We start from the raw sequence: 26,004 nt of genomic DNA on the forward strand, positions 1-26,004 counted from the left end.
CTTCTGTCAATGTGTGGCTCAATTTCTTTTCTCTCTTTTCATTCCCTTTGTTAGTCATAAGTATCTGTAATGTTACTGCTTCATGTAAGGAAATGATGTTTCTTCATGAAGCACAGTGGGGAGTGTGAGAACCAGGGTGCCACCCCCTGCCAAAAAAGACATTGCGAGATGACCTTTTTCTAAGGTCAAACTGGCATTCTGGAAGCTGCCTGGCATCTTGGAAGTGATCTTGGAAGTGGCCTCTATTCATAGAACTACCTGTAAGTCATGTCAATCAATGGACCAGCCAATTAGCTTGGAGTTGCGTGTGGGGACTGCCGGGCTTCAGGTTCTACAGGGGGCTTCCAGGAGAAACAGCTGGGACTCTGGCTCTCTTTGGAAGCGGGAGCTGCTAGCTAGGTGAAGGCTGTTTTTTCTCTCTATCCCGCAAAGATCTGAGCTAGGTTTTTCCATTCTTTCAGGAACCTCTGCTCTCTCTCTTCACTAACTTCTAATATAATTTAATAAATACTTAAAAGCCTAAACTGTTGCTGAATTTATCAGTAAATCTTAGCTAGTCCACACACACACACACACACACACACACACACGGTGTGGGGGGGGCAGGTAAGGTGAACACACATTAGATTTTAAACATCACATGTGTCTAAATAGCCACAGCAGTACTGATTAGAAGCTTCAGATCTGAAAGATGAGAGTTAGGAAAGGGGGAAGGAAGCATGTGGCATCAAGAGAGATTACTAAAATATGGCTGGGGTTGGATAGTGCACCATGTGAAGCACTAATCAACCAGGACTGTACAGACCCAGGGTCCTCATCTTCTGGGATGTGGTTTCTGGTCAACAGGGTAGTGTGGCAGGACAGATATCAAAGAGATGGCTGGGTTGTAAAGCTATAATCATTTCTACTGTAAATATGAATTTAAAAAACCAATTTATTTGCATTGTTCAGATTACTGATTTATAAAGGCAATAATAAACATAATTGGGCAAAACAGAGGAAAGCCATTTATTAAATATTTCTAAGGACATTTAGTCTCATCACTGTCACTGCTTGAACTATTACTATCATCATAAATAGAAGTGTTTCTAATGGAAGATATCATCATGTCTACAATCTGCTTTTTAGGATTTTCTTCCAAGTCTGTTTGTATGGCTCCAACTTCTGCTAGTTTCCATTCAAGTTCTGTAATAAGAAATGGAACAATATTACTTAATCAACAAGCATGTATTGATTAAGATAAAAAAACAGTAAGATAAAAAGAAAAATATTTACATGGTACAAAAAGTTCAAAATTAAAGTTGGAGCTTAGAGTTAAGGAAGGCACAATTTTAAATTCAGCTTGAAAAAAGCATGAACAGTAAATGGATTTACTATAAAATGAAGGCACCCAAACTTCCTGGATTTATTTTTGGGACAGTCCTCATTTTAAGGGAGGATAATTATACTTTTAATAAGGCTTTACATAAAGAGTATTCTCTTAAAGACAATGTGTCTTGGTTATGGGAATGATGGCCACTATACTATACCCTGACTTTTGTCAGAATAGACCAGGCAGAAGTCTCTGTCTTGCGGGTCATGAGGCCCAATGTTCAGTCTCAATTAGAACATGGGCTGTTAACCTACCTAGTCACCCTTGGGAATGTAAGAATCTGATTTGTGTGTCCCAAAAGGCCCTCAAGATCCCCTGTAAACATTCAAAGACATTAAACAAAAAACATTGTTTATTAAGGCAGTTTTGAACACAGAAAGGTTCTTATATGTGTTCTCAGCCAAACAATAGAGAATCACTTTTGAGGTAGTCCATTTCTCTCCACAGAGGTTTGGGTTATAGTTTCTTAAAACTCACAGCACCATTTAGTAAAGTACTTGCTTCACAGGACACAGTAGACCCCAAGGTTGATGCAGTGTTCTTGGAGTGGGCTTCTTCTTCCATATGGGTAGAGGAGAGAAAGGTGGTTCCCTCACTTCCTCATCCTTATCTCTCAGTCTGATCCCAGAAGTTTATATGGCTCTCTCTCACTCTAGTTTGCATACAACCTCACTCCCAGTTATCTATGGTGAGTACTAATAGACATTTCTAAACTATTTATAGAATCAGCATTTCCCAAAAGAATTCACTACACGGTAACTTAAAATACAGTAATTCCAAATGGTTAACAAAAAGTGAATCCTTAATACTCCATTGCAAGACAAAGAACTGTGATCGAAACAAATCTTGTGATATTACCTTAGAAGCTGCAAAACTTTTAATACTAAAAGCCTAAGGCCAAGTGTAAAAAAAAGAGACATAACTACAACTGAAAAACAGACAACCTTTCCACAGTAATTTCTGTGATGCTAGACTTCAACACTCAAATTTTTCCTTCATATTGAGCAAAATTATAAACAGGCTATAACACATGGAACATTTAAGCTGACAAAATTGGAAGAATCAAATATTTAGTTTCCTGAGAATGGTTGTATTGAATAATTTTATCAACATAACATCAGAGCCCCAAATAATATATTTTCAAAGTATGACTGAACAACCTTGGTTTTGACCTGCTAAGACTAATATTAGGCCACTTCTCTTTCGTATTTTAAGTCAGGGAATGATACAGGACCAGGCCACGACTTTTCAGAGTGGAGAAAAAGACCATGGTGAGTGTATGGAATCTAGCTCCTTCTAGAAAAGGAAGTTTAGATTTTCCAGAAAAGTCTGGATGCTGCTGAAGGAGGTATAATTCTTTGATGTGGAGGTTGCAACTTACAGGCAAAACAAGGGAAGTCTCTCAACCAGTTCTTCTCTTGAATTTGTTCCCCCCAAGCATTTGGTAGAGATACTTTCTTTGTCCCTCCTCACCCTCTGGCTGGGGACTGATATCAGAAAGTGATGAGAGATGATGTTGGAGAAGGGTACATTCAAAGTCAGAGGGGCCATGCTTGGTAATGCTGATCCTTTTCAGTACCAGCTACTAAACCCACCATGCACTTTGCTCCAAGGTAGGCTAGTCAAAACCAGAAGTGGTCAAATGGTCCTTCCAATCCACCAGTCATGCTGAGTCATGGAAAGCAATGGCCTTCATGAGTTCTAAAGATTCATCCTTATCTAAAGACAGGTACCATGGGAACCACAAGTCAGACATCTATCTACTGGGTGCTCTTTTGCAAGTTCAAAGGTGAGCAGCCATGAGGAACAAAACAAACTCAAACTGTTCATTTCCTAGAATCCTTGGATTCAAAATAGCTTCTGTAGTTCCTGGGAGACTTCCTGGGTTCAGGAAATCGGGGTCAATGTTTAACTATTCTTCGCTTTATTGTTACACTATTTACTTATATGTGCTTATTAATTCTATGTTAAGAGTAAACACTGCATGCAATATCCAAACATATTTGTCTACTTCTGTGGAGAATTAACTCTATTAGGGCTCACTGAAATAGAGTAAGTTCAAAAAGGGTGGGGAAAAGGTTTGGCTAGTACACTGGGATTCAGAGCAGATTTCTGGACAAGACCACAAATGCACACACCTCTTTAACTAGTGCTGGCTTACAGACAGAGGCTAATCTGACAAGATCACTATCTGAGCACCACAGAGAGTTTGGAGCCTCTTAAACATTTCTACCCATTGGAGTGGATGTGCAAAACCTCTCAGTAAGGTCAGAAGCAGTTATTAAGTACTTACTATGTGCCTGGTACTGTGCTAAGTGCCAGAATACAAATGCAAGCAAAAAGAAAGTTCCAGACCTCAAGAAACTTGCATTCTAATGGGGGAAGACATGCAAAAGGAAGCTGAAAAGTATTGCGAGGGACATGCCTGGGGGTGGGGGTGGGGAGGGAGAGAATGGTGTCAAAGTCTGGAAAGGCAGAAGAACCAGCAAGGAAATGAAGTAGAGTTGGCCTGGGATCCCTCCCTAAAATGAAAGCCTTGGGAGAAATGCTTCAATGGGATAGAGGAATGTTCTGAGGTAGAAGGATGCTCTAGGTGAGGAAGCCCCGGTGCTGAGGGAAATTCTAGAGTTAGACTGCAGATGAAAGCATCGTCTCAAAGTTCTGAAAATCAGAAGCCGAGCTAGGAAGGCAAAACTAAGGGAGGAGGGTTTGTTCCCTCTTCAAAATATTTTCCTATTTCTTCCTTTCCCAAGATGATTCAAAGCCATTTCCAGGGCAAACATGGAACTCTCTGGTTTGCTAAACAAAGTCACTGGCTAGCATCCACTTAGCAGGAGAGATATTTAATACAGCTACCCAGCATGCATCCTTGCAATCATCAGAGTCAAAATTATTGAAGAACAAGAAGATACAATATACATGTTAAGTAGGCTGTGCAATATTTAATTCTCAAAGTAACACAATGGACATCATCAAAGGCATATAGAAGTAGGCCTGTTTTATAGTCAGAGTGCAAACTAATAAGGAGACAGAAAAATGCTGCAAGTACCATTTTCTATATATCTTTATAAATTACCTTTAAAATAGCCCAAGACAAAATTACCTTCTAACTTCAGGTTTATTCCTCCACATTCAATAATTCCGATAAATTTTCCTTCTATCTGGCCATTTTTATACACAAAAATGGTTGGTAAGCATCTGTCATGGTAGTGTTGAATACAGCTATTCACAACAGCCTTAAGAAATTTGGTTTCTGGAAACTTTCTCGCTAGAACACTCAGATGCTGATTAAGCAGTAAACACATTTGGATGCTGAAAGAAAAGAAAAGAAAAGAAAAGAGGAATATACATATGTTGATTTTTCTTTTTTTTTTCTTTTTTCTTTTTTTTTGGCAGGGCAATAAGGGTTAAGTGACTTGCCCAAGGTCACACAGCTAGTAAGTGTCAAGTGTCTGAGGCCAGATTTGAACTCAGGCCCTCCTGAATCCAGGACTGGTGCTTTACAGACTGCACCGCCTAGCTGCCCCCCCTTATGTTGATTTTTTTTTAAATAGTACCTAAGTGGAAAAAAAAATAAGTCAGAAGAGCCTTATCATGGCACAAATTTATCATTATACTATCTTCCATTTCTGTTCAAACTATTTGACATTTTTTTTCTTTTAGATTAGCCTGTCTCCACTCTCAGACTCTAGGGTAATTTAGAAGTCATTGATGTTATCTCAGGGGTTATATTCCTGATCAGGGTAAGCTAGGTTAGCCTAAAACTTCCCAGGAGAAAACTCTGGCTTGAGATGATTCATAATTTAGAAGGTACCTGAAGGAGAAGATAGGGCACTAGAAGTTTTGTTTTTTGGTTGTTTTTTTTTTTGCGGGGCAATGGGGGTTAAGTGACTTGCCCAGAGTCACACAGCTAGTAAGTGTCAAGTGTCTGAGGCCGGATTTGAACTCAGGTACTCCTGAATCCAGGGCCGGTGCTTTATCCACTGCACCACCTAGCCGCCCCCGGGCACTAGAAGTTTTAATATATTCTAGGACAACTGAAGTGATTTTGATGCATCTTACCTATGACTCCTGGGAGGAGCTTTTAATCATCATAGGAAAGGAGAAAAAAGGGAAAGAAGGGTGAAAAGGGAACAAATGTGCTCTCTCCATTGTCCTCTGAACTTTTCATACCAGCCCCATGTCTAGGGTGGAATGATTGGGAAAGCAAGATCAAACCTATCTTGATGAGTCATTTTTGGAGTTCAACATATAAAGATAAGTTACATACTACCCCTAAAGGGAATAATCTACCTAAAATCACCTTCTGTGAAGATACTTTGGGACTCAAATCAAAAAAGAAAGCTCTGCCATGAGTAATTCTAGGTGAAAAGTAAGATACTGATCCATTTAATTTCATCGAAATCATTTTAGCACTTAGATGAAAATATAGTACCTAAGGATGGTATTTTGGCTCATTTTAATAACCTAAGGCAGAGAAGTTCAAATAATTATTGTACCTATATGCATGAATGTTTGTCTTCCAATACTGTGTCATTACTCTTGGTAATCATCTCTTATAAATTCTAATTGCTTTTTTTCAAATAAACAACCCACTGAATAACTAAAATACTACAAACATTTTCAATTACATTACACATTTGACATATGAAGTGCCATGATAATTTGGAAAGAGCCCTGGATTTGGAATCCAATATTTAAAAATATTAGATATACAATATACCATGTTCAAAAATAAAGAAGAGTTTTGTAATATAAACTACTATATTTTTTAAAATTTAGATCATATTTGAATCATGGTCTTGCCACTTAGATGCCACAGGCATGCCACTTAATCTCTATGGGCCTCAGTTTCCTCATTTTGAAAATGGTAATAAGATTTACATTATCTATGTAGGAGAGTTGATCTTTCACAGAAAATGGGCTAGATACTAAGGCCTTAAGCTAACTGTAAAAGTGCAGCCATGACAGATGATCCCTTCATGTGGTACACATTAGTCCCTTGAGTGCATTAGAAAAGATTGCTAAGAAATAGACTCCAAAGGGATGAGCAAAAGATTAATGCAGCTGGAGAAAGGGAAGCTGTAAAAAATAAAGACAACTACCACAAAGGGCCAGGACTTTGGAAGCGAGGCTGCTGGGGACCATCGGATCCAAGGTTTATTGAGACAGAAGTTATATTGTAAACCTTCTGAACTACAGACCTTTAGGGAGCAATCCTGTCTCTCTTTTGTTACTAGACAGGGTGTACTTATTGGGAGGAGGCATCTGAGGGGGGAACATCTCCAAAAAAGAGAAATAGATTCATAGAATACTGAGGTGTTGGGAGAGATGGGTTATCTCTGGCTGAAGGCTGAGAACTGACAAAAAGATGAAGAGAATTACAGAATAAAGAAGGAACTTTTATACCAGGAAACAGGTAATAAGTCAGTAATTGAGTGAGGGCAGGCAATTAGGAGTGATCAAACCTCTTTAATCACCATACCCTCCCCTTAACAATACTACACCTACATTACAGGGTTGCTTTGAGAGAAAAAAATGAAATAAAAGGTCAGATGCTTTGTAACTCTAAAGAACTATATAAAGGTAATATTACATCAATTTCTAGAAATAAAGTATCAGGATAACTTGAACTTAAATGCTGTTAAAGTTAAAAAGATCTAAACTCTGGGGGCAGCTAGATAGCACAGTGGATAGAGCACCGGCCCTGGAGTCAGGAGTACCTGAGTTCAAATTCGGCCTCAGACACTTAACACTTACTAGCTGTGTGACCCTGGGCAAGTCACTTAACCCCAATTGCCTCACTAAAAAAAAAACAATCTAAACTCTTATATTCCTCTGAAAAATACAAGACAGCAGCCTGAGTAACAAATGTTTGCTAAATGATAAACAGTTGGGGCTCCCTTAAAACAATAAACGTTCCCTTAAACATTCATATAAATACAATTTTTGTAAGTATTAGATATACAATGTAGAATGTGATGAAGTTTTGTAATATGAATAAACTATTACTTAATTTTTTTAAGTTTGGATTATATATTCAGCTCTCTCAAATGGGACAAATCTGAATATATAGTCTTTTAAAAAAATTTATTTTTTCCAGTTACATGTAAAGGTAGTTTTCAACATTCTCCCCCCACTGCCTCCCCCGCCCCCCATCCCATGAGGTAAGTGGGGGTTAAGTGACTTGCCCAGGGTCACACAGCTACTAAGTGTCAAGTGTCTGAGGTTGGATTTGAACTCAAGTCCTCCTGACTCCACAGCCATGCTCCATCTACTGTGCCACCTAGCTGCCCCACAACATTCATTTTTATAATATTTAAATTCCAAATTTTTCTCCCTCCCTCCCTTTCCTCCCCCCTCCACAAGATAGCAACCAATCTGATATAGGTTATATATGTACAATCCACAAGGACTCTTTTTTTATCTGTGTTCAATCAATGTCAGTTCTTTCTCTGGAAGTGGATACTATACTTCATCATTAGCCCTTTGGGATTGTCTTGGATCATTGTATTCCTGAGAGTAGTTAAGTCATTCACAATTGCTCCCAGAACAATACTGCCATCACTGTGCACAATGTCCTTCAGGTTCTGCTCACTTCACTATACATCAGTTCATATGAGTCTTTTCAGGTTTTTCTGAAATCATCCTGATTGTCATTTCTTATAGCAAAATAATATTCCATTACAATCATATACCACAGCTTGTTCAGTCAAAACACAATTGATGTACATTCCTTTGATTTCCAATTCTTAGCCACCACAAAGAGTTGCTATAAATATTTTTATACAATTTTCCCCTTTTCTTTTTCACAATTACTATTGTTAACTGTTTCCCTCCATCCTATTCCTTTCCCCATGATATTTACTCTATTATCTATCTTCTTTCACCCTATCACTCCTCAAAAGGGATTCACTCCTGACTACCCTCTCCCCCAATCTTCCCTCCCTTCTTTTGCCCCTCCCTCCTTATCCCCTTCCCCTCCTATTTTCTTGCAGGGCTAAATAGATTACTCTACCCAATCGAGTGTGTATGTTATTCCCTCCTTGAGCCAATTGTGATGAGATTAAGGTCTCTGAGCCAATTCTGATGAGTGTAAAGTTCATTTACTGCCCTGCTCCTCCCCCATCTCTCCCCCCACTTCATAAGCCCTTTCCTGTTTCTTTCATGTGGGATTTCACCCCATTCTACCTCTCCCCTTCCCCCTCTCCCAGTGCATTCCTCTCACCCCTCAATTTAACCCTAAAGATGTCATCAAGGGGCAGCTAGGTGACACAGTGGACAAAGCACTGACCCTGGACCCAGGAGGGCCTGAGCCCAAATCCAGCCTCAGACACAAGGCACTCATTTACTCACTCACTCACTACAAGACCCCAGGCATGTCACCCAACCCTAACCAACCCACAAAAAAAGATAAACAAAAAAAAATACTTTTCAGATATCATCCTTTCATAATCAATTCCCACCTGTGCCCTCTGTCTAAATTTATTTCTATCATCTGCCCTAATACTGAGAAAGTTCTTATGAGTTAGATATATCATTTTCCCATGTAGGAATGTAAACAGTTTAACCTTTTAACATCCCTCTTAATTTATTCTTCCTGTTTACTTTTTTATGGTTCTCTAGGGTCTTGTATTTGAAAATCAAATTTTCCATTCAGTTCAGGTCTTTTCATCATGAATACCTGTCCTCTTTTTCATTGAAGTTCCATTTTTCCCTCTGAAAGATTATACTCAGTTTTTCTGGGTAGGTGATTCTTGGTTGTAATCTCAATTCCTTTGCCCTCTGGAATATCATATTCCATGCCCTCCAATCCTTCAATGTAGAAGCTGCTAGATCTTGTGCTATCCTGACTGGGGCTCCACAGTACTTGAATTGTTTCTTGCTGCTTGCAATATTTTCCCCTTGACCTGGGAGCACTGGAATTTAGGTATAATATTCCTGGGAGTTTTCCTTTTGGGATCTCTTTTAGGAGGTGATCTGTAGATTTCTTTCAATTTCTATTTTACCTTCTGCTTCTAGAATATCAGAGCAATTTTCCCTGACAATTCCTGGAAGATGTCTAAGCTCTTTCCTTGATCATGGTTTTCAGGTAGTCCAATACTTTTCAAATTATCTCTCCTGGATCTATTTTCCAGGTCAGCTGTTTTTCCCAGAAGATAAACTGGAACTACTTCAAATAGTTTGTCATGCATTCATCACAATTGGGCAAATATCTTAGTTCTTCCCATGCCTGTTGGTATGAAAACAGACCTAACAGTGCTTACAAATGCTAGGAGCTAAATAGTTACTTTTCCCCCCTTAACTGCATGCATGGGAATAACATTCCTGTAACAGTCAGAATTTGTGGTAAGTTAAACAGCCTTGCTTTAGAATGGTCATCTCCACTTGGTGTAGAATTTAACTTGTATTAATTTATAAGGAAAATCCAGTTTTGGAAAAAAAAAAAAGCTTTACCTTAAGAAGTACCACCACATATTGTCATTTGTAGTGGGAAAATTAGTATAAGATAGACTGTTGGTAAACTTAATTATTTAAAAGCTTCAGAGATTTACTTCAGAATATGCATTCTTTCTAGAAATGAAATCAATTGAGAAACCTGCAAAGTTAACAAAAATAACACTTTTCCTGATTATAAATATGCATTTTAAAATACTCTGTACAAAAGTAACATTTTCTTTTAAGCAAAAAGATGTGGTTATCAAAACCAAGATTGGAATTATTTTCAAATAACTAGGTTAATTCAATTTCTTACTCCATAAAGCAGAAAACAAAATAAAACTTTGATGATTATTGAAAGATTATTATATGCATTCTTTTGAGTACTGCTCATGGTATGCTTACTTGAACCTTAAAAACATAAAAGTACATTTAAAAACAATATAAGTTGACATTTTGGAGAAGCAGAATAGAGATTACCTTGATCTATACAAGTGGATTATAACCCAGACATCTTTTTCTGCATTTGTAACTTCTTTCACATATTGATCACCAGAAATTTCTCTTAGTTCCCCAAATTTTTTTGTTTTCTGAAGAGCTTTCCATTCTTGCAAACGCTTTTGTCTAATTTAAAAAAGAAAGAAATTATCAAAGGCCAGTGTTATAATTCTATTTGGTATAATTTTATAGACCCTAAATGTTTAAATTAGTAGTTGTTAAAAATGACTTTATATAGTTATCAATTTTTAAAAATTGGGAAATAACACTATTTCAACTTTCTATTATGAATTTCTCTTTTGACATTTTTGTCATGCTTGTGTCCATTATAAAATACAGGAAAGGCAAGACTATCTAAAAGTTCTATGTTTCTGAAGTGAGAAAAAAGAAGGAAGAAGTTTAAACAGTAGATGCTGTTCGCATCAAACATTTTTTAAAATAATCAACAAGCCTTTATTAGGGCCCTTACTATGTGCTAGGCACTAGGAATATAAAGACAAAAGTGAAATGGGCCTTTCCCTCAATGTGTTTACAGTGGGACAGACAACAAGTACATATACAAGTATATAAAAGGAATACATAAAATACATATAAAGTTATTGGTTGGGGGCAAGACGAGAGAGAGGAGCTAGCATCTGGGTGAATTGGGAACAGCTTCACATAGATGGCAGCACTTGAGCAGGAAAACCAGGTATTCATTCTAAGGACCAGAGAGGAGGAGAAAGCGTGCTACAGGTGGAACACCTTGTTATAACAATTTAGCTTGTTTCATTGTTATACATTATTATGTTGTTATAAATTGTTATAACAATTTAACTTTAAGATTAGGAGGTCATATAACTGCTCCTAAGGTCTACATGGTTCCCTCCTCTTCAGGGAGTTTATCTTACACAACTATGTATGAGTTCTATCACAACTGCTCTGAGCTTCCAGTTAGGAAAGGAAGGTCTTAACAATGAGGTAGAAAATAGGATCTCTGCTTAATTTTATTATTGTTTTTAAAATTAAATGAAAATTTTTTTCAATGAAAACAATTTTATTTTCTCTCTCTTCCACTTCCCTTGTTCCATACTGAAAAAAAAAGACAGACAGAAAAAAGAAAAACAAAATATTTATAGTAAGTATTCATAGTCAAGCCAAACAAATTCCTAAATTGGCCACATCCAAAAAATATGTCTGATTCTGAGTCTATTGACTTTTCTGTCTGGAAGTGGGTAGTATGCTTCTCATCACTGGTCCTCTGCAATTGTTCTGCCTAACTTCATATTTATATCTATCAATAGGCAACCCCAGCCTCTTTGTGGATTATAGTCCAGCCAAACTAGATTCTTACGGCTCTTTCTCCTTGCTAATTCAGTACTGGATCCTTGCCTTTGCAATGGTGTTCCCTATTATTGAACTGCATAGTCTTCAAATCTGCCTCTTAGAATTTCTAGTTTTCTTCAAGGCTCAATTTAAGCACAACCTTTTTCATGAGGTTTTTCTTGATCCTCCCAAACTTCTAGTGACTATTTTCTATTTTGTGTACATACACACACACACGTATACATGTGTGTATATAAATATTGTATTATAAATTATATAGAAATATATAATAAAATATATAAACACATTATGAATTATATGCAAATATATTTCTATAAACAAATATTTATCTCTCCCTCTCTCTTTCCCTTCCTCCCTCCCTCTATGTTGAGTATAGGAACTATTTCACTTTTGTCTTTATCTCCTCAGCACCTTAGTGTTGTGACTACTATACTCCTCATGTGCCAGCTCTCTCCAAACCCAAACAATATAAGAGATATTAATAGGAACTTTGATATACCTATATGTTTCCATAGCCCTCATATCTTCATCATCAAAATCATCTTCAGCTTCTTTCAACTGGGAAAGAGTCATTTTTTCATATGGTTTAGCTAAAACATAAAAATTCAATAACCATTCAGTGTGTTTAATACATGGAAAGCACTGTTAGGAACTGAGAAAAATACAAAAATAATAGAAATATTTCTGCCTTCATAAGGTTTACATTCTAGAAAGTAAATGCCACTAAAAATTAGCAATGGTACAGAACAAATTTACAATGATAGCACTCTATATCATATAATAAAAGGATAGGAGGTAAAAGGTAATTTGTGAGATTGGAGGAAGGGAAAATACCAACTGGGGGTGTAGATGAATCACAGAAGAATGCCTGGAGGAGGTAACATGTCACTTGGGATTTAAAAGGATGGATAAGATTTTATGAACAGATCTACAGTCACATTAAAAAATGCTCTAAATCACTAATGATTAGAGAAATGAAAATTAAAACAATTCTGCAGTATCACCTCACATCTATCAAAACAAAAAAGGAAAATCTTGGGTATTGGAGGGAATGTAGGAAAACTGGGACACTAATGCATTGTTGGTAGAGCTGTGAACTGATTCAGTCTTTCTGGAGAGCAATTTGGAATTTTGCCCAAAGGGATATAAAATTGTGTATACCCTTTGATCGATCCAACAATACCACAGCTAGGTCTACATCCCAAAGACATCCTAAAAAGGGAAAAGGACCTATTTGTACAAAAATATTTATAGAAGCTCTTTTTGGTGGTGGCTAAGAATTAGAAATTGAGGGGATGCCCATCAATTGGGGAGTGACTGAACATGCTATGCTATATGATTATAATGAAATATTATTGTGATGTAAGAAATGAAAAGCACGATGATTTCAGAAAAACCTGGAAAGACTTATTTGAACTGATGCATAGTGAAGTGAACAGAAACAAGAGAATGTTGTACACAGTAACAGCAATATTGTTCAATGAGGAACTGTGAATGACTTAACTTTCTCAGCAATACAATGATCTAGGACAATCCCAAAGGACTAATGATGAAGCATACTTTCTGCCTCCAGACAAAGAACAGATATTGTTCGAATACAGACTGAAGCACGCTATTCTTTGCTTTCTTTAATTTTTTTCTTTTATTCAAGTCTTCTTGTATAAAATGAAGACTCAAGGATCAAAGGCATAGGGGGAGAGGATAGCCTTGGGAATGAGTAGGGACACTTCTTATTCTCATCTAGCACAATTATTCATAGCTAAATATATCATCACTTAAATATTTCATCTTTTTCCACATCTGAAAAATATCTAGACAAACCTAAACCAGAAATATTCTGCTAGAGCTTCACTTATTGAAGAATCTGTTCAGTGCTTAAGTATTCTCAGCCCTCAAAAAATTTATAACTGAAATTTTACAGCTAAGAGAAGAATCTACAACTGAAGTAATTAAGTGGTTTTTGTTTTTGTTTTTTGGAGGGGCAATGAGGGTTAAGTGACTTGCCCAGGGTCACACAGCTAGTAACTGTCAAGTGTCTGAGGCTGGATTTAAACTCAGGTACTCCTAAATCCAAGGCCAGTGTTTTATCCACCTAGCTGCCCCCTAACTGAAGTAATGAATATGAAATAAACCCAGTGATTGGACACCCTAGCAAAGTAATAATCCACAGGGGAGTGTTTCCTAAATTAACTCAGTTAACAGAAGATTTTTATACTTGAAAGAAATTAATGGAATACATAAATATTAGTCTGGAGAGTCTGAGAGTATGAAATACCTCTGGGTTAAAGGGATGTTATAGAAATTTGAGTGCAAATTGCTACAAAGAATAAATTAAAAATAGAACATATAAGAACTGTTAATATCTTGTATCATAACTTTTTTTTCATAAAAATCCCATTCACATAACTTGAGATACCCAAGCTCCACAAAAAACTGTCTGGGGAAAGTGTCTCAAGGGATTAACAAATGAAGCAGTAACATGATGATGAAGAAAATACATTGCACTAGGACTAAGAAGATCCAGGTTCCAATCCTAGCTCTGTCACTAACCTATTGTGGAATGCTGAATAAGTAACTGCATCTCTCTGTGCATCTGTTTCCTCATTTATAAAATAAGGGAATTGAACTAGATAATCTTGTTTCACCTTTTGTGATTTATTAGCTCTGTGTTATTGTCATGCAAAATATTTATAATCTTACCTGTTGCTTCTTTCTGTAAATGTAAAACCATTTCTTCGGTCTCATCCTTTTTTTCTTCTTTTGGAGGAAGTATTCCAAAATCTCTTAATATATCATTCCACTCAGTATCTTCATTTGGATCCTATTTTGCAAAAGAATGGAAACAAACCTGTTGTCTTAGGCCAAGTACATTGTGGCCCCAAATACAGGTTCAGAATCTAAAGAAACAATCAATAATGCAAATAATAATAATTTTAAAACCTCTTTTACTCAACATGAAAGTCCAGTAAGACTATACAAATAATAGTCAGCAAGGATATTTAGGTGTAGCTCTCCAGGACTATATGTGGGGGCATAACAAGGTGAAAAACAATAGTCTGGACAAGTATATACACTTGATCAAATAAAAAAAACTACCTTCCCTATTTGATATTGATGTGTGTGTGTGTGTGTGTGTGTGTGTGTGTGAATGAGGGTTAAGTGACTTGCCTAGGGTCACACAGCTAGTAAGTGTCAAGTGTCTGAAGCCAGATTTGAATTTAGGTCTTCCTGAACCCAGGGCCAGTGCTTTATCCACTGCGCCACCTAGCTGCCTCCTTGATATTGATTTAAATAAGATTATCCTGAAAGGGATTTAGCCTATCCTACTTTCCTTGTTCTTATCATTTGAAATTTCCCCTAGGACTTGAACTTTATACAATGACAGTACAGCACTTTCAGAAAGAGTTGACTCTAGTTTTCTAAGGGAAGACAGCTGTGGACTTGCAAAGGTTTCATTCTCCATCTCTCTTGGTCACTTGTAAATTTCTGCAGATTTCACTAGATGATTTGCATTGGTACCTTGAAAAAATTCCAAATATTAGAAACAAATGTAGGTAAACATAAACCTAGCTCTCATAACTTTAAATGGCAATCTGCAATTGAAGAGGTATGGGGAGAGACCAGTGATCAATACCAGCATTTCCTCATCGTGCACCAGGATTCAAATCTCTGAATCTTCCAAGCAGACATGGGGCGCAGAGGAGTTTCAGGGGAGAAATAAAGAGTAACTCTGGTGTTATGGGCATATTTTAGCTCCAAGGAAGCTCAGTATATTTCAGGGTGAAGAAAGTTACCCAATTTTGGAGCAGAGAAAAGGAGTTTTTGTTTTGAATAGAAAAGGGCATCCCCTCAGGGTTACAAAGAGAGGATCCAGACATTACTAGAAGTTGGGTTTATGGGCTGAGGGAATTCTTCTTGGCATCCACATCTTTTTTGGACTAAACAATCCAATAAAATGCAAAAAAGAGCTTTAAGACTAATCAAGAATAATAGTTTTAAGAAAACAAAACCTTATTATCTATTGTTATAATAAATACATTAAAAACAAAGATATAGACAGAATAAAACTGGGGGATGGAAAAAAATTACTATGTATAAAGTGAATCTTTAAAAAAGCAGGAGTTACAATCATGCTATCTGACAAAAGCAAACTTTTAAAAAATAAAAAGGAATAAACAATCTCATTAATGCTGAAAGGAACAAAAGACAACAAACCAAAATCAGCACTACACTTAAATGCTTCAAATGCCTTAGCATTTACCTTCATAAAGGAACTATTAACTGAGCTACAAGAATACAGAGACCGTAACACAATCATGACAGGAGACTTCAAAGTCTCTCAGTTTATCTCAGAAAGATAAACAAAAGGGAAAATATGTTACTGAACAAATTATTTGAGAAACTAGAGCTAAAAGACTTATGGTGTTTTCTAAATGGGATTGCAAAAGAATAAAGATATTTTCCAGCACAACATAGAATTTTTTTAAATTGGTCATGTATTACGGCATAGAAATATTGCAAACAAATGTCAAAAGGTGGAAATAGTAAATATAATCCAATTGAAAGTGATATCAGACTCCATTTGATTCAATATCTCCCTGACTAAGAATTCCTTCTATACCATCACCTATGGATCTAGCCTCTGCTTAAAACCTTTGAGAGGGTGGGGCACCTAGGTGGCACAGTGGAAAAACACTGGCCCTGGATTCAGGAGGACCTGAGTTCAAATCCATCCTCAGATACTTGATATTACTAGCTGTGTGACCCTGGGCAAGTCCCTTAACCCTCATTGCCCTGCAAAACAAAAACAAAAAACAACAACAAAAACAAAAGAAACAACAACAAAAAACTTTGAGAGGGAACATTCCCACTGCCTCCTGAAAAAGCCATTTTTATAGCTTTAATTGTTTATTTGGGGGTGGGGGGTTATTGTATGAGGCAATTGGGGTTAAGTGACTTGCCTAGGGTCACACAGCTAGTAAGTGTAAAGTGTCTGAGGTCAGATTTGAACTCAGGTCCTCCTGAATCGGGAGCCAGTGCTCTATCCACTGCGCCACCTAGCTGCCCCTGTATAGCTTTAATTGTTAAGAATTGTTAAGAAAAACTACCCCGAAATTGTCTTTTGTAGCTTCACACAATCATAGAAAGTTAGTGTTGGAAGTTGCCAACTTATACCTGAACAAAAATCCCTTCTACAATATATTTGGCAAATGGTCACTGAGAGGTTGTGCTTGAATACCCATAGTGGAGAGGAACCCCATAACTGTTCAAGGTGGTATTTTTTATATTGATAAATTTTGTTTTAATGCAATAATCACTTTCCAATAAACAACTTTTCTCCTTCTCTGTGGAATCACAGTATAACACTTGTGATACACAGCAAATACTTATAGTTCACCATTTGTTAAGACTTTTCCCAGTTATCTAGAGACAATAATGGATTTCTATATTCAAGTGAAATTTCTTTCTTTTGTTATCTTCATTTACATTATTATGAGTATCTTTTGATTCTGTTTATTTCATTATGGTTTAGTTCATACAAATCTTTCCAGGTTTCTCTGAATTCTTCATATTTGTTGCTCCTTGTGGAACAGTAACATTCTATTATTAATATACCACAATTTGTTCAGCTATTCCCCAACTGATGAGAACATAAATTTTGTAACTACAAGTTGAGCAGCTAATGAATATCAGTGGTGTATATGGGACATTTCTGCCTTCTTGGGGGCATAAATCCAGTATCTGGGACCACTAGATCAAAGAGATTAGTACTTTTCTCCTGTAGTTTCAAAACGTTTTCAGGAACTTATGATCTCATAGTGCTACCTACAGTGTATTGGGTGTCTACAGTTTAGAACTTTTCTCACATACTTTCAAGCCACTGTCAGTGTCTGCTTTCCTATAGTTCCTCTAATGCTATTTCTATTTTTTTCCATCTTCACCAATTTGAGATGTATGGAGTGGTTAATAATGTTTAAATTCTCCTTCTGAATCTTTATGCTTTGCCTGCTTATCTGTGGAGGAATGGCTCAATCTCCCAAATTTGTGTCAATTCTCTAATAGTTTTTGGATGTCAGACTTTGACCAGACGTGTTTTATATGAAATTCTCCATTAATGCTCAGTCTTTTTAAAGGTAATTCTGAAACTTAAGGATACTCTTTAATATTCCCAATCAGAAATCACTCTAGGGCTATCAACTCTAGTTTTTCCAATAATCTGTTCAAATTCATATTTTCTTTATCTGGCTCATAGTCCTATCAAGCTATGAAAGAAGAATGTTAATGTTAGCTCCATTTTGTCTTACTGTCAAGGTCTTTTTGAAAATCAAATAATTTGCCTTTCTCTAGTTTCTGGGGCACCTCTTCTATTTTCCGTCATTTAAGATTGCAGAAAATAGCTCAGTTAATTGCATATTCCAATTCTTAAATGCCTTAGGATGTAACTATTCCAAGCATGGTAGGCTTAAAAGTCATTGCAGATAGCAACATGTTTTCTGAATGTCTCACTTATCTTGGGTTTTGATTCCATGTTCAACAATTTTAGCCTGTCCTCAGCAGTCCAGATATCAGTTTTCTTCCATGAGAAACCAAAAGTGAAATAACTTGAATTAGTTCTGCTTTCTTATGTGTTATCACTGTGTGATCCAGATCAATGGGCCCACTCTATTCTGTCTTTGGAGTCTGAATATTCCTGACCCTATTGTTATAGGCCTATGCTTGTAAGTTTTATGTTAATTTTAGTTTTAAATTAATTCTTTTATCTGCTCTTCAAGATTCTAAGCTAACTTCAATAAATTTGTGATCTTATTAACATAAACACCCTCCCCCTATTCAGTGTTGCACATTGCTCTCAACCATACCCATCCTGTGTAATTCTTGTCCATGTTCTCCCTTAGAGAGGGAGATTCTACAGAGGATCTATTCAGTCTGCTGGAGGGAACTTTCTCTAGGTCTTTTTGCATTTCATTGGTGTATCTGTTACATAATCAGCTCGCCTCCTTTTTTCTGAGTATACATTTCGTCAATCATATTATTTTTTTATCACTTCTTGTGAGTAGTGAATTTTTGTAAATAAATTATAGCCTACTTATACCCACCATGAAGTTATAATTCTATTGCTATTTTAATCACTCACAACCTTGAGTCTTTGGAGACCATATTCTAAGAGTTAAAAAAAAATAAGCATGCCTGGAAGAACATTTGCATTAAAAATTATTTTTTTTGTGCTGGGGAGAAACTTGTAATTATTGTACGCACTATGCAATTTCCCAAGCACAACTAAGCACTCCAGCTTGTTCTTTCCCTCCTCTCCTTCTCTCCCTCTATGCCCAACTCAATTGTCTATCTTCCATGTCTGTCCTAGATACAGTTACTAATGTATTAATTGAATGGACTGGCTATTCCAATGAACACCATTCTAAACAATAAACATTTTTAATCAATTGAGATTTTTTCCATTATGTATTGTTAGGCCACTTAATTTTGAGATAAAGCATTTGTTAAGCATTTACTGTATTGGCAGGCATTGTGCTAAGCTCTAGGAATACAAAGAAGGAAGGAAGGAAGAATGGAGGGAGTAATTCCTAAGTACCTCACATTCACTTTTATTTTTCTGGGCTCAACCAAATTAGTATCTCTCCAATTATTTAGGTGTAGTTATATTTCTGTAAAGAGTGTTTTGTAGTTGTACTCATATAATTCCTATGTGTCTTAATAGGTGTGCACTCTCAAATATTTTACATATTCTGTTAGTTATTTTGAGTAAAATTTCTTTTTCTATCTCTTCCTTCTAGGTTTTGTTGATGATATATAAAGAAGAGAGGATTTGCATGGATTTATTTTCAACCATATTATTTTTTTGAAATTATCATTTTAACTAGTTTTTAATTTACTTTCTAGGGTTCTCTAAGTAGACCATTATAACATGTGCAAAAAAGTAATAATTTTGTTTCCTCTTTGCCTGTGCCTAGTCCCTCTATAGCTCTGCCCCTGGGCCCTGCCCCAGTGGTCCTCTGATGTAGAGATAGATAGCTGGTAATACTGTAAGCTGCAAACTTAGAGTGAGATGTGAATCCTGGCTGATTGAGAAACCTTTGAGCGCCTGATACTGCTTAAGGAATACATGAGGGAATAAAAACTTTGAAGACACTGCAGAAAAGCAGAATTTGAGAGAAGGCATAAACATATGGAAAGTTGGCCCCTCCAACATGTAAGAAAAGTAGTCCCTCAAACATGTCCTTTGATTACCAGTATTTGTGCCTCTTGGGAATGCTAAACATAGATTTTTCTGGTGAGATCATTCTCTTTCTTGGTTGAGCTGAGATTTTATCTTGCTGCTGAAGTGAAGAAACTACTTACTTTTTGATATTTAATTATCTACTCTATAGTTTAACTTTCTTAATTTTGGTCTTATTGCTTGCTTGGATATATGTATTTTCTAGTTATCTGTGATTGTATTATGGGAAAAAAGCATTTGGTTAAGGGGACCCAAATTGGCTGAGAATAAACAGTTACCTCTCAGAGCTTGGGCTGGGGCTGTTCCAGATTGACCAGAGAAAGTGGTTGTAATTTTTTTTTTGGCTGTACTTCTTAATATCAATCATATACCTAAATTATAAATATCAAAATCTGTAACAAAACAAAATCTTTATGAGACAGATACAATTCCTCTTGGAGAAAGGAAATTGGGGAAATGAGTGCTCAGCCGTGGCAATACTGCTGATGTAGGAGGCAAAAAAGGGGTTAACAGAAAAACCTAAGATCCAAACTCTAATTTAGATATGAGCTCTAAAAGGGATTCAGACCCCAGTTAATGCATAACTCAAGACTTGAGTCTTTATTAATACAAGTTAGGACCTAGGTTCTCCTTACCCCCATTAATCAGCACTCATCACAAGAACATACAGAGGCAGGTCTTTGAGACCTTAACTATAACAATGATATACTGACAGGGTATAGAAATTCAAACTGATAAATGAAAATATTTTGAAACTAGACATGGGAATCAAAAGGTGACATGCACAGAAAAGGCCAAATTTGTCCCCATATTCACCTTATGAAATGTAAATCCCTAAAACACACCTCCATGGAAAAAGGTACTTGCCTTAGGGGTTAGCTCAAGCCCTCAGGAACTCCAAATTAGCATAAGCCCTCCCTCATACCTTCCTAAGGAGATTATTATAATGAGACTGCTAATCAATTTATCCATACTATAAATATAATTGTCTTTCTTTCCTTGTTCAAGAGATACCTTTCCACTTTTCTGGTTCTCTCCCTGTATTCACTCATAGTATTGCAATAAAACTTGGGAGACTGAGTCACTGAGTCTTGTAATTCTTTTGGGACAACTCATGATCAATTTGACCCTAAAATTCATCCCACATCACTCCTACTCTCTAAAAATGTAAAAATCAGAATGGACAGGGGTTCTGCAGATTGGAGAGTTTGTCTATATAAATATATCCTTGCAACATGGGCTGACCAGGTCCCCGTGCCTTCAGTTTATATGACTACATAGCCAACAATAAATCATTACACTTTGATTTCTTTTTCTTGCCCTTGTGCTATAGCTAGCATTTCTAGAAGCATATGGAACAAGAGTGGTAATAATAAGTATCCTCATCTTCGCTTTATATCTGATAATAATAACAACATTAGCATTTCTATAGGGCTTTAAGGTTGCAAAATATTTTATGACTATTATCTTATTTTATCTGCACAACAACATTGGGAGTTAGGTGATATTTTTATCGTTCTTTTACAGATGAAGGAACTGAGGCAGACAAAGGTTAAATGATTTGCCTGGGGACAAATAGGTAGTGCTTAAGGCCAGATTTCAGTTTATATCTTCCTGACTCCTGGTCCATATCTTTATCTACTGTGCCATCTAACTGTCCCTCCAAATCCCTCCAAATAATGCCATAAGACAATTCCTGGAACAGAAGAACCCACAAAAGGATGGAGTGAGATCATTTGCCAGCCAAAGACAGCTTAGAACGTCAGCAGGAAAGGTCTATGGTACCGGAGTGAGAGTAGAGGGCAGATGCGGGCTGCTCCACGCAGCCCCAGCCCCATCTCTAAAGAATCAGGTCTCCAGGGCCTTAGAATCAGCTGAGGCAGAAGCTACTTCTGGAACTCAGCTCATGGATTGAGGATTGAGCAAATGGAAGCTAATGACTTTATGAGAAATCAAGACACAATAAAGCAAAACCAAAAGAATGAAAAAATAGAGGTCAATGTGAAATATCTCCTTGGCAAAACAGCTGACCCAGAAAATAGACCCAGGAGAGATAATTGGAAAATTATTGGACTACCTGAAAGCCATGATCAAAACAAGAGCTTAGACAACATCTTCTAAGAAATTGTCAGCAAAAATTGCCCTGATATTCTAGAAGCAGAAGGTAAAATAGCAATGGAAAGAATCCAACAATCACCTCCTGAAAGAGATCCCAAAATGAAAACCTCCAGGAATATTATAGCCAAATTCCAGAATTTCCAGGTCAAGGAGAAAATATTGCAAGCAGCAAGAAAGAAACAATTCAAGTATGGTGAAGCCACAGTCAGTATAACACAAGAAGATGATACAAGTTATCATTAAAGAATGGTCCATTTATTCCAATAAATTGTAATATTTTAAAATAAACTTTTATTTTTATCTTTGTTTTTATATGAACTAAATTGCCCCCTGTATTTCCCCCTTCCCCTCCTAGAAAGCCATCCTTCATTAAAGATTTTTTTAAAGGATAGGAAAAAAAATCAGCAAAACCAATGAACATATTATAAAAATCTCATATTAGAAAATATTCCACACTCATGGACCCCTCCCCTCCCAAGGAATGAGAGGAAGTGTCTTCTTATATCTCTTCTTTGAGGCTGTTTTTAAAAAAAATAATAATTTGGCAACATTCAATTGTTTGTGGCTTCTGTTCTTTCCATTTCTATATTACTGGTGTTGGAGCATTCTTTCATGTAGCTGTTGATATCTTGCAACTCCTCTTTTTGAGAACTATTTGTTCACATCCTTTGACCACTCATCTATTAGGGAATTAAAAAATATATATTTAAATTTTGGATGTTTGTTTGGGCAAAAGCTTTTTTGGTATCTTTTGATAGCATCAAGTGATAGTTTTTTCTTGGGGGGGGAGGGGAAGATAAGGGATTAAGCATTAATACAGCACCTCCTACATGCCAGGCATTGTGCTAAGCATTTGACCATGTGAATACCTTACTTTTTTGTTTTTTGGGGTTTTTTTGGTGAGGTAATTGGGGTTAAGTGACTTGCCCAGGGTCACACAGCTAGTAAGTGTCAAGTGTCTGAGGCCGGATTTGAACTCAGTTCCTCCTGACTTCAGGGCCAGTGCTCTATCCACTACGCCACCTAGCTGCCCCAGTGAATACCTTACCTTAAGTCTGATTATATAATCAGTATCCCAAGTATCCCACAATTTGTAAATAGCCAAACTAATAAACATCCCATATATACATACAGCAGCTTGTATGTTGTCATTTTTATAGAAGTTGTTTTCCTATTTTTTTTCAGTCTTTTGATTTTGTTTTAATATTTCTTGTCTCATGGAATCATTAACTTGTTTGGTCTATTCTGATTTTCAAGGACTTGGGTGGAATTTTGTATCTTTTCTGCAAAGCTGTTAATTCTCTTTCCAAGTCTTTCCTCTATAGCTTTCATTTCATAATTCTTTTCTTTAGAGCTTTAGACCATATAGAGTCTCCATGTTCAGAAGGACAGTGCTGCCCATTTACTCTTTTTCTGAGACAAGAAACTATGTACAGAATCTTGCTCTAAGTCTGAGGGACAGTACTAAGGTCCTGTTCTGAGTCCAGGGCTGGGTCTGTGATCCTGTCTCCAAGATAAAAGCAACAGCACTGTGACTGTATTTTGAGCCCAGGATCTGGGTCTGGGATCCCGGCCCATCTCTGTTCTACATTTCCTGCTCAGGACATTTGACCATAGGCCAAATCTGTTAGAAAGATGACCTACTTTTCTTTCTCTTTCAATTTCCCAATCACTGCTCAGTCTGGCATTCTTCTTTGTTAGAACAGATGTGGGAGTAAATGGGCTGTACTCCTTTTACCATCTTGGTTAGACTTCTAGTTTACGCTGGAATTAATTATTCTTTGAATGTTTGACAAAATATATATTTTCAATATATCTAGTCCTAAATCCCCTCTTTGCCTCTACCATGGGAATTTATTTATTGTTTGTTCAATTTATTTTTCTGAGTTTGGCTCATTTAATTTCCCTGTTTCTTATTATATTAATTTAGGCATTTTATATTTTCAGAATATTAATTTATTTCATCTAAATTATAAATTTTGTTGGTATATAATTGTGCAAAATAACTTTTAATAGTTTCTTTTATTTCTTCTTCATTTATAGAATTTTTTTTAATTGTATATTTGCAATTTGGTTTCCCTTTCTTTTCTTTTCTTTTTTTCTTTCTTTTTGGTGGGGCAATGAGGGTTAAGTGACTTGCCCAGGGTCACACAGCTAGTGTCAAATGTCTGAGGCTGGATCTGAATTCAGGTCCTCCTAAATCCAGGGCCAGTGTTTTATCCACTGCACCATCTAGCTGCCCCCAGTTTCCCTTTATTTTTAAATCAGATGACCATTTTTTTAAAAGCTCTTAACTTTATATATGAATTCGATGGCACTTTTTTTTGCTTTCAATTTTTATTTATTTATTTTTAAATTAATAAAGTATTTTATTTTTTTTCCGTTACATGTAAAGATAGTTCTCAACCTTTGTTTATAAAAGCTTTACAATTTCAGATTTTTCTCCCTCCCTCCCCCCTCCCCTAGACAGCAGGTAATCTGATATAGGTTATATACACACACACACACACACACACACACACACACACACAATAACATTAATCCTATTTCTGCATTAGTCATGTTATAAGAGAAAAAAAAATCAGAGCAATGATGGAAAACCTCAAAATAGAAAAAAACAACAGCCTCAAAATTTTGCTTTCAATTTTTAAAAATCTCTTCTTTGATTTTTAGATTTTTAATTTTTTAATTTACTTGGAGTTTTCAAATTTATTTATTTCCTGGGCTTTTTTTTAGTTGCATGCCCAGTTTATTGATCTATTCTCTCTTTTATTGATGAAAGTGTTGTAGGATATACATTTTCCCTTAAGAGCTACTTTAACTGAATCCAAAATTTTGGTATGTTGCCCCATTGTTGGCATTTTCCTTAATGAAATTATCTATTGTTTCTATAACTTGTTATTTGACTCTCACAATTCTTTAGGATTAAATGATTTATTTTTGTTTGAGTTCCCTTTTTTATTACAATTTTTATCATGATGTGGTTAATAAAAGATGTAATCAACATTTCTGCTTTTCTTTATTTAGGTTTTATACCCTACCCCATACCAATTTTTACTAAATTGCCAGAAATGGTTGAAAAATATTCATACTCCTTTCTATTCCCATTCAGTAATCACCAGAGAGTTATCATTTAATTTTTCTAAAGCTTTATTCAGGTTTTAAACTTCTTTTTTATTAATCTGTTAGATTTATCTAGGTCTGTAAGGGGATATAGTGAGGTCTTCAAGTATTAAAGTTGCTTTGCTGTCTATTCTTAGTAATTCAATTAATTTTTCATTAGAGTACTTAGATGTTATGGCATTTAGTATAAGTGTATATATACTAATGTATACATATATGTATTATAATATGTATATGCATACAGCCATATATCAAATATTGATATTATTTTATTGTTGGTCTTTAAGCATGTTTTTCTGTTTATCTCCTTTAACCATGGCTATTTTTACTACTGCCTTTACATTGTGACTCTTGTCACTGCTTTTAAAAAATCATTTTTGAAGTTACAAATCCTGCTTCAGTCCTTCACTTTAATACTCTATATATCTCTCTGTTTCAAGTATGTGTTTTGTAAACAATGTATGTTGAATTTTGCTTTCCAATCCACTCTGTTAGCCTCTTTGCATTTCATGGATAAGTTCACTGCATTCAGATTTATAGTTAGGATTGCTAATTGTATATTTTGCTCCATCCTATCTACTTTAAAAAGATGGCAAAGGAGGAGTCTGATCAATATCAGTGCATCTATAATTGAAGTGATCTGCTCCTCCTTCATTCCCCTCCTGTCTTTCCCTCAACCAGACCCTGTTGGCTTTTTTGAGTCCTACCTTTTCTTGCCTTTTAGTCCCCCTCCTTTATGATACCCCCTGCAAAGGTGAGAATCTCATGACTAGTCCTTTCTCAACTCTACCCTGTCTCTTAAACCTCCATTGAGTTTAATGTCCTACTTCATCAAACTCTGAGAGGGAGAGAGGGAGGAAGGAAGAGAAGGTGAGCATCTGGTTCAGATGAA

At 36.2% G+C, this 26,004-nt stretch overlaps 1 protein-coding gene across 1 annotated transcript in view; it reads right to left on the bottom strand.

Annotated features, from left to right (window-relative positions):
- Nucleotides 1–1,021: 1,021 nt before the first annotated feature.
- The window catches only part of PDCL2 (phosducin like 2), a 40,489-nt gene continuing 15,506 nt past the window's right edge, over nt 1,022–26,004 (bottom strand). Inside the window, exons 2-6 of the mRNA XM_043973084.1 lie at nt 14,336–14,456; nt 12,135–12,225; nt 10,292–10,435; nt 4,476–4,684; nt 1,022–1,185 (exon numbers count right to left, since the gene is read on the bottom strand). Of these exons, the coding sequence (XP_043829019.1) occupies nt 1,022–1,185; nt 4,476–4,684; nt 10,292–10,435; nt 12,135–12,225; nt 14,336–14,456 (729 nt within the window). The remainder of the gene's footprint in view (nt 1,186–4,475; nt 4,685–10,291; nt 10,436–12,134; nt 12,226–14,335; nt 14,457–26,004) is intronic.

Source organism: Dromiciops gliroides, chromosome 6, assembly GCF_019393635.1.
Source record: "Dromiciops gliroides isolate mDroGli1 chromosome 6, mDroGli1.pri, whole genome shotgun sequence".
NCBI classification, from domain to species: domain Eukaryota; kingdom Metazoa; phylum Chordata; class Mammalia; order Microbiotheria; family Microbiotheriidae; genus Dromiciops; species Dromiciops gliroides.